This window comes from Gymnoscopelus microlampas (assembly GCF_963454915.1).
Source record: "Gymnoscopelus microlampas genome assembly, chromosome: 10".
Classification (NCBI taxonomy): domain Eukaryota; kingdom Metazoa; phylum Chordata; class Actinopteri; order Myctophiformes; family Myctophidae; genus Gymnoscopelus; species Gymnoscopelus microlampas.
In genome coordinates this window covers 40,267,809-40,277,574 of record NC_139947.1, presented here as the reverse complement: position 1 = coordinate 40,277,574, position 9,766 = coordinate 40,267,809, and the positions used below count along the sequence as shown (strand labels likewise).

The 9,766-nt window shown below is 43.7% G+C and overlaps 1 protein-coding gene across 1 annotated transcript; it reads right to left on the bottom strand.

Annotated features, from left to right (window-relative positions):
• Nucleotides 1-255: 255 nt before the first annotated feature.
• On the bottom strand, nt 256-1,275 carry npbwr2b (neuropeptides B/W receptor 2b; the record flags this gene model as incomplete). The annotated part of the gene is made up of 1 exon (XM_084069378.1): nt 256-1,275. One exon carries the CDS (start codon nt 1,273-1,275, stop codon nt 256-258), a length of 1,020 nt encoding a protein of 339 aa, XP_083925504.1.
• Between the last annotated feature and the right edge of the window lie 8,491 nt (nt 1,276-9,766).

Here is a 9,766-nt window from a genome sequence, read left to right as displayed (position 1 = left end):
ATGCAATGTTTAACAATAATGTAACTCTTGAGAGCTCAAAATGAAACCATTGGTTTCATTTTACGCATGGACCCGTAAGGGTCCATTTGGTTTCATTTTACGCTCTCAAGAGTTAAACATCTAGGTCCATCCATGTGGTTACCAACTCTCCACTATTTAGCTGGGGACCACCTGGAACCCCCTCAAGGCGGACTACTGGTTGAGAAACACTGGTATAGGCCTATACGTCTACAGGTCTTTGTGTGCCCCGCTCATTCACGCCGGTCTGCACTCGAGCATCTTCTTGAAGGCTTTCCTGAAGCTGTCGTCCAGGAAGGCGTAGAGGAACGGGTTGAGGCAGGAGTTGGCGTAGCTCAGGCTGGTGATGAAGTACGAGATGCCGATGAGCAGCGGCGTGGTGCGCAGGTCCGTGGTGAGCGCCACGATGGTGCTGAGGTGGAACGGCGTCCAGCAGAACAGGCACACGGCCAGCACGACGAACACCATCACGGTCACGCGCTTCTTGGCCTTGTCCAGTGCCTTGGCGTTGCTGTTGAGGCTCATGTTCCGCAGCTTGTACAGCATCATGGTGTACAGGATGCAGATGGTGGACACCGGGATGGCGAAGCCCAGGATGAGCGTGTAGATCCGGCTGGCTTTGAACCACATGCCCTCCGGGCTGGGGAAGCTCAGCACGCAGCTCTTCCTCTCCGTGTCGTCCGGGCTGATGTAGACGCCGGCGAACACGGTGAAGGGCATGACGATGAGGATGACCAGCAGCCACACGCACAGGGACACGATCTTGGCCGCCCTGTACGTGCGGTAGGGCATGCGCTTGGAGCGCACCGTGGCCAGCACCACCAGGTAGCGGTCCACGCTCATGACCGTGAGGAAATAGATGCTGGAGAAGATGTTGTAGTGGTCTATGCTGAGGATGATCTTACACAGGACCTCCCCGAAGGGCCAGTAGTGGAGCAAGTGCTCGGCGATGTTTATCGGCAGCACCAAGGTGAACAGATCGTCCGCTATGGCCAGGTTCAGGATGAACATGTTCGTCACCGTTTTCATCTTGGGCGCCTTGAGGATGACATAGATGACGGCGGTGTTGCCCGTCAGTCCCACGGCGCAGATGACCGAGTAGATGACCGGCAGGATGACGTACAGGTCCGCGTAAAAGTAGAACTCGGGCGGCGGGACGCAGTTCGGGTCCGTGCGGTTGCCGGAGGTGAGGGAGTAGAAGTCCACGGAGTCGTTGCACACCGGCGGGGAGCCAGCGGGGATGGACGCGTTTTCCATGTTAGCCAGCCTACCTGTTCCAGGAGCCTAATAATCAGCAGAAAAGTAGGCTAGTGCTCACGGACTTCAAAGGGTCCTTGGCTGACGGGGTTAAAGGGAATACCAAAACGCTCGCCCCAAAACACAGTCACCCCGGGGGGAAATCCGGTGACCTCGGAACGGTCGCCACCTGGTATTCCTAAACAACGTCACCTCAGTAAACTATGCCTAAACCTAAACCAAACATTATACCTAAAAGGTAACCTCAGTAAAACTATGCCTAACCCTATAAACGTATTTCTAGCCTTATCCTCAGTAAAACAAATACACTAATACAAGAACCGCTGGAGGCGAGCGGTCCGCGAAAAAAAGTGGGGGCCAGCGTGTTTTGGGGCGAGTCTTCCGGTTACCGTTAGAAGTTATGCCTCAATACGGGTTTTCTGTTGCCCGGTGACATCGAGTATATATCCTCATTCGTCTCCATTTATTTTACCGTTTCAGTCCCTCTGACCCCTCTCACTCCCTCACTCTCCTTTTGTTCTCCAGGAATGTTTCTGTCTAGAGATTCAGGTGCTTGGTTTGAAGGCATCCTGAGCCTCCACGCTGGATGTGGAGAGACAGCCACCGTTTTACGCACGGATTGCGCATCACTTCACAGCCTAATCTATGAAGAAGCAGAGAGATGGGGTAACAATGAGCAGACTAGTTATGCAACAAAAATAAACCTTCTGAATGAGATGGGGTGCGTTTTCAAGTCAAAGCTGTTTTTTTTAAGTTAAAGGTTAAATTAAAGAGATAAAAAGCCTAAACGCAAAACTAATTACAGTCCAGATAAAGAAACGTTATTGCATATATCCGACATTTTAAATCGAATTACCTCTTTTAAAAAAAACACACTCTCATGTCCACACATATTTATCTATTTGTACACAAATATAATATTTATAAAGAATCAATTGACTCCTTTACGTCAAGGTTTACATCATTTAACGTTCTCTCTAGAGGGGGATATGGCACAGAGATATTTGAACATGCTGGTGTCTTTCTTGTCCTTACCGTGTTCAAAAGGTGCTCTTCTTTCATCCTCTCCCCAGCTTTCTGTCAGTCTCTCCTCTCCGTGGAACGAGAACTCCGGTGGCCGACGTCATCCCACCCTGGAAGTGCGCTTGAACGTGAGAGTGTGTCAGTGTCATGGTAATGTGAGTTATGAGAACAGAGGGGGTGTTGGGAACTAATAGCTACTTAATCCAGATTTATTTGGGTAATTTGGGTTTGAAATCCAACATGTTCTCTCTCTAGGTCTGTTATGGCATGGGACGACAACATCTTGAATACTTTTCATCATAATGACTTAATTCATCTTATAACTTTATTTGTGCAGTAGTGTCAAGAAAACAGTGCAGGGGTGGGGTATAGGCTATAGACTGCACAACTGGACTGGCATTTGGGCCAAGAACATTTTTATTTAATTTATAATAACTCATGGTTGAGCAGTCTAACATGTAATCCAGGATTCGCAGTAATACTAAAATGAAATGTGAATGAAACTCTTAACTTTAGTGCCTTGCCCTATAGCCTACTCACTAAGTTACACTTGAATGGAATCCCTTACCATGGCAGTTTTAATGGCTTGCTTTACCCATTGAACTATACAATTCAGCTGCAGTTCAATGACAATTTGACTTGAATATGCTATGTTCAGTATGTGGCCTATATTTTAAACGTCTTAATGCAGAGAACACTAGTTATTTGGTACACAGGCTTTCAACAATTTAAAAATAATTCCAAAATTTTCATAGTTTTTCAAGATGTATCGAAATATTTCAAAAATAGCCGATCTACAAGTTCAAAACTTAGGCTAGGCTATTTTCGAATAGCCGAAGCATGAAATAAGGCTAAAGTGGTTAAAGTGCTACTCATTTTGGTGGGGACTCCCTGGAACTCCCCCCTGAAGGACCCCCAGGGGTCCCCAGACCCCACTTTGAGAACCCCTGCTCTGAAGATAACGATTACTAAAAAATATATTATAACTGATAAAAATGTGATTGTAATTTGAAACCTATATTATACAACTGTAGAATTGATGAAAACAGAAGAACCAATTATGTTGGGCAAACATGTCAGCATTGAAATGTGCATTGAAATGTACATCAAATGTTGCTCTTGAGAGCGTAGGTTCCGTTCCTATACCTAACAACAAATCGCAGCTAAGAAAATATTGGTGAGACAAGCTTCATGAAAACTGCGTCAGTGGGTCTCAAGAAACATTTCTTCTCTTCACCTATTTTCTACCTATCGTCATATAATTGGTTCAACATTTAAAACCTTTTATTTGTATCAATGCAAGAACAATGGCTTCTATTTCAGCATGCTAACTTTCCAGGAATAGAAAGGCTGTAGTTTCTTGCTTGGAATCCCAATGTGTGTGTGTGTGTGTGTGTGTGTGTGTGTGTGTGTGTGTGTGTGTGTGTGTGTGTGTGTGTGTGTGTGTGTGTGTGTGTGTGTGTGTGTGTGTGTGTGTGTGTGTGTGTGTGTGTGTGTGTGTGTGTGTGTATAATTGTATGTACTGTATGTATTATGTATTGCAACCTCTGTCTCAGAGTTACATTTTGTACATAGTGAATATAGGATCAATGATACGCTGTAGGTATTAGTATGTTCTTCCAGTTTCAGGACATTTCCCCTGTGGTACACTATCGTACACAAGCACTGGAATGCAAAAACGTCTTGAGAGTGAATAGTACACATGCATTCGTGCTCAATAACCTACCCAATACCCATGGGTTAATAAAAGGTAAAAACATACTGTATATTTTGTCACTCTCTTCCCTTTATACGGTATGTCTCCTTTCTCTCCATCGAGGACTACATTTTCTACACTATGAGCTCTGTTGCCATTTTATCCTCTGCAAAGGGAGAGAGATGGAAGAGAGAGGTGAGAAAGTGATACAAGAACAACATGAAGAAAGACAAGGAGGGGAAGGAGAGCGGAGGATAATAGAGGAGTAGTGAGTTGAGTCGTGAGAGAGAGGGGGGGGGGGAGTTTGGTGGTTAAGGAGGAAGAGGATAGACGGATGGTATATTAGAGTGGAAGGAAAAGAGAGGGAGAGTATGGTCGAAAGAGAGAACAAATAAGTGTTTTTTGATTATGGAAGAGAGAGAGAGAGGGATGAGGAGAGAAGTTAACGTGAGATAAAGAGAAGAGGTTGAGATAGTGCCAAAAGCACTTTACAATGTGCTGTGTTTCACATTCACACACAGACCGTGAAGAAAACCATGCAATGCACCAACCTGCTCATCAGAGAGCAGATAAGTGTCTTGCTCAAGGACGCTTCAACATGAAACCAGGAGGAAACCGGGGATCGAACCCGGGAACCTTGCGATTCCAAGACGGCCTCTCCATGTTTAAAGCAAAGATTTTAACTCCTATCAGTGCTTCTGGGGATCCCTGGAACAACATATTTTGAGATAGGGGTCCGTGGCCAAATGCATTCATTTTGGGGGTCCTTGACATGGAAAGGTTGGAGCACCACTGATATAGCAACATACTGTTTAGAAAACATTATTTAGATAATGTATTTGGCCGCGGACCCCCCATCTCAAATTGTTTTGTTCCAGGGACCCCCAGAAGCAAAGATTTGAGTTACAAATGTTCGCTTTAAATATATATATTCAAAGATTTGCACATATTTTCAAGATTTAAAAAAAAATGCAGATTTGTATATATCTACTATAATTTTTGAATAGTCAAAGCAATCTTAAAATGACACAGATGCGTTCCCGGCCTTAATGGATTCATTCAACAATTTAAAATGTTATATTCCATAAACTCAAGTATTAATGTTGTTGAAGGTTGTTGAGCACACATTGTGCTATGTGGTCCTAATCCATCTTCTTCTGACATCCATATTTTAGGCATGTCGTTTTAGGCAAATATTTTCAAACAATTTTTTTAAAAGTTAGTAATTAAGTAGTTTACACATCTTCAAGCTCACAATGCATTGCACCATTACACGTTGTGAGCTATAGTAGATCTTTTATTTTTGCGCAACACCACCATCATATACATTAGATGTTAAATTTATTCGGCACCAGGAATAAATATAGTCTGTGGTTGGTCATTTGTAAGATTCGGTGTCAGTAATCTTGCCTGAACAGTCTGGCCTCTTTGGACAACGCAAATGTTAAGAGTGTGCTTCAGCAACAGTGGTCTGTCTCCAAGGAGGTCCTATAAAGGTCCTTTATAGGGAAAATAAATAGATAAAAATGTCCTCTTATCTCTTTTCTGAAAGCAACGATTCTGGGCACAATGCCCAGATGACCTTCTCAATATCGGTTGCTTGTAATCCATTAAAACCGGGAAATGAGTCATTTTAGATTTCAGCTATAGATACATAGCAACATAGGTTTTTTCACTTCATGCTTCGTGCCGCACTTGTCACTTCGTGCCGCACTGCAAGCTTGTACATCTGCTATTTTTTTAAACATTTCTTTTAACACAAATCTTCTCTTCTGGGGGTCTCTGGCACAAAACATTTTCAAATGGGGGTCCACGGCCAAATACATATCGTTTTGGGGGGTCCTTGGCACGACAAAGTTACTGAAGGCATTTGTACAATCGGCCTCAGGTCTTAATGGGTTAAGGGTGGCAATCTGAGGAGCAAAGCTTGTTTTGTGTTGGTTCTTGGGGTAAATGTCTCTGGATAATAGTGTCTAAATGTCACTAAATATTTAAAAATAAAGCACTTCCCAAGTGGCGGTATTACTGTTACAGGGGTGAAATATGGTTTCAATAGAGAAGTGTCCACACCTGTTTGTGTGTGTGTGTGTGTGTGTGTGTGTGTGTGTGTGTGTGTGTGTGTGTGTGTGTGTGTGTGTGTGTGTGTGTGTGTGTGTGTGTGTGTCTGTGTCTGTGTCTGTGTCTGTGTCTGTCTGTCTGTCTGTCTGTCTGTCTGTCTGTCTGTGTGTGTGTGTGTGTGTGTGTGTGTGTGTGTGTGTGTGTGTGTGTGTGTGTGTGTGTGTGTGTGTATATATAGTTAAAAGGATGGATGTCAATCAGTGGAAGAAAAGAAGTAAACACAAAACACAACCTGCCACACAACCCAATATTGAAAACAACACAAATCAAATAAAGAAAACCACCGAACCTAATCCAAACCCATGAAAAATTGGTACTCAGTAATCAAAATCACGCACAACTAAACAAACAAACAAAACAAACCCATAATGCTCAGTTTCTGCTGGCTGACATGCAGTGAAAAGGTCCTATCAGAATGAAATACAGAAGTAAGAATGTCCTCTGCCCTACACTGTTGTCAGTGCGTGTCTATATCACAATGAAATACGCATGTAAGTGCAGTAGTTGGTGTGAGTGATGAATGGTGAGAGACCAGTCAGTCACAAGACCTAAATATAGTGCATTTAATAAAGTGTGTGCACACAAAAACAGCATAATATATAGCTGACGTTATATTATTTAGAGTATGAGTACTGTATTTAGTCATGGTCACTTGAAAACATGCTCTGTGTGCAGGTGTGCGTGCATGCGTAAGTGCACACTATATGTATCTATTGATTATTTTCCACTCATATTTCAACAGGAGACAGGTACAGTGACCACCAGGCTTTTAGTCCCAAAGAGGTACAGCTGTACACACACACACACACACACACACACACACACACACACACACACACACACACACACACACACACACACACACACACACACACACACACACACACACACACACACACACACACACACACACACACACACACACACACTGTGTGAGTGTGACAGAGTGAGTGGTTGTTGTTTATGGATGTTCGGGCTCTTACTCTTTCTCTGTAATTCACTTAGAAAACCACAGAGAGGGAGAGATGGAGGAAAAGAGAGGCAGAGTGGAGTGATAAAGAGAGTGGGACAAGAAGAGTTACAGAGATAAGGAAACGGGATTCCACCATAGTTGTAAAGAGAAGAAAGTGAGAATGTGAGAAAGAGAGAGATGGAGGGAAGGTGTGTGCGTGTGCGTGTGCGTGTGTGTGTCTGCGTGTGTGTGTGCATGCGTGCGCGTGTGTGGAAAGAACGGTTTTGGCTGGACTGAGCATACGCCGGTAGAAGGTATACACACACGAAAGTTCACAGTTTACTTTACAAAAATGTAATTTATTAAGCTTTCCCATGTCATACCAACATAAACATTCCTGTAAGATCTAATGTAGAGTTCCCCCCTGAAGAAAGGCAACTCTCCTGATCCAAGAACCCATTAAACGACAAGGTTTCTGAGTGTTTGAGTGTCGGAAGCAGACAGCTTGAGAGACAGGGGTAAAGAGAGACAGAGAGGTTAGAAAATGAAAGATTTAAGAGGAAGGAAGAAGGGATTAAAGATGGGAGACAGAGAAAGAGAGTGGTGAGAGAGAAAAAAAAAATCATGAAACTGAAATGCAGTGATCGTTGTGATTTCGAAAAAATAAAGCTGTTTTGGTGAAGTAGCCATTTAGAAATGCCCCCCCCCCCCCCCCCCCACCCCCTCTCTCTCTGTTTCATCTAAATAACTATTTGGAGTTTGTCTCCACCTTCCATTTGCAGCAAACAAACAAACAGACAGACAGACAGACAGACAGACAGACAGACAGACAGACAGACAGTGTCTCGTTCCAAAATGAAATGAGTGTCACCTGCTTTTAAACATATGAAGCCAAATTAATCTGAGTGCTTTTAACAGGATTGAAGTTCCCAAATCACAACAAGTTGTCTCAAGACACTTTGCATTATAGAGCAGAGACCCGACATTGTCCCACCCTGAGAAGCAATTTTGCAACAGTGGCAACGAAAAACTCTCCCTTAACTGGAAGAAACCCATTCAGGCTCTAGGGTGAGAGGCCATCTGCCTCGACCGTGTCGTAGGGGAGAGAGAGAGAGAGAGAGAGAGAGAGAGAGAGAGAGAGAGAGAAGAGAAGGAGAGACAGAGACGGAGAGAGGGAGATGCAGATGGAGATGGAGATAATAATAAATATAATAGTGTAAGTATAGTTATAGTATACTGTATAATTATATAATATAATGTAGTTTAGCAGCAATGGTAGATAGTATGGTATAATATAATATAGAGGCAATCCACAGTCGTGCTCCATGGAGAGACCCGGTCCGCAATCACACCCTTTGTCTGCAGCTGAGGGTGAACCCACGCAGTCAAAGGGGAGAGGAGAGAGAGAGGAAGGGGATGGAAGGAAGAGGGGGGATGGAGGAGAGTAGTGGAGAGGGAGAGAAGAAAGAAGAGGAGAGGGAGACGGAGAGGGAGAGGAGGAGGTGTGGGTGAAAGGTAGCCCAAGGTTATTTTCTTAATAGTTTTTCTTTGTTTTGTTTTGTAAAACGACTTTCTCTGTTACTGAGATAAATTGGATGTGTTGTTATTATGAAAAAACAAAGACCTAAGGAAAAAAAGAATAAAATGCTTTGTTAATAAGGTATGTTTTTGTTCATTTCTAAAAGCGTTGGTAGATTGTGGGGCTCTCAAGAGGTCGGGGAGGGCATTCCACAGACGTGGGGTAGTGGAGCTGAAGGCCCGGTCGCCCTTTGTGAAGTGAACGGAGGATCGGTGTGATGTGGTCGTACATATTTTCACACTCTCATCAGGATCCTAGCAGAGCTGTTTGACCTTCTACCAGCTTAGTGGCCTTGTAGTTAGAGTGTCCGCCCTAAGATTGGGAGGTCGAGGTTCGATCCCTCGGCCAGGTCATACCAAGGACTATAAAAATGGTACCCAGTGCCTCCCTGCTTGGCACTCAGCATCAAGGGTTGGATTGTGGGTAAGTCCCTGCGACATACATGCGTCATGTCCAGGGGGTGTACTTGTACATCAAGCCGCCTCAGCAACAGAAACAGGAGATATAGGCTCCTCCCCTACGGCAAGGCTTACTACTACTACAAGTTCTTCAGTTAAAATGTATGTACTTATTTATTCTGCTTTTATTTATTTTCGCTATTATGACCTTCACATTCTGTTTTACTTTGTTTAAAACAATTGTCATCTGATATTGATATGTTCTGATATTGATATCATACACGCTCATGCGCATACACACCTTATTTTGACCTGCCCAGAATAGGTACGGTATGGGTTCATGTGGTTAAACTCGATTAAGTATTTTGACAAGCAGCCAGTGAAGAGAGGCCAGTAAAGGGGACGTGTACTCTGCCTGTCTGTCTGAGTATGACTGCCTTCTTCCTTCTTCCTGGATTAGAACAAATGATCATACATTTGTCTGTGTGTGATATGTGTCAAGCATTTGTAACTGTTCACCAAACATCTTCTCCCCTGTATCAATCCACATTTCAAATGTACATTTTGAACAAAGCATATGCCGTAAACTGCAACAACAAAAAATCCCCCCCTCCCATATGAGCCCTTGGGCCCTTAATGACCCTCAGGTCTTATGTCTTAACTTAAGACCTGGAGACGTGGTCAATGCTGTTATGCTATTTGTGCATTGCATGAGGCGGTAGACG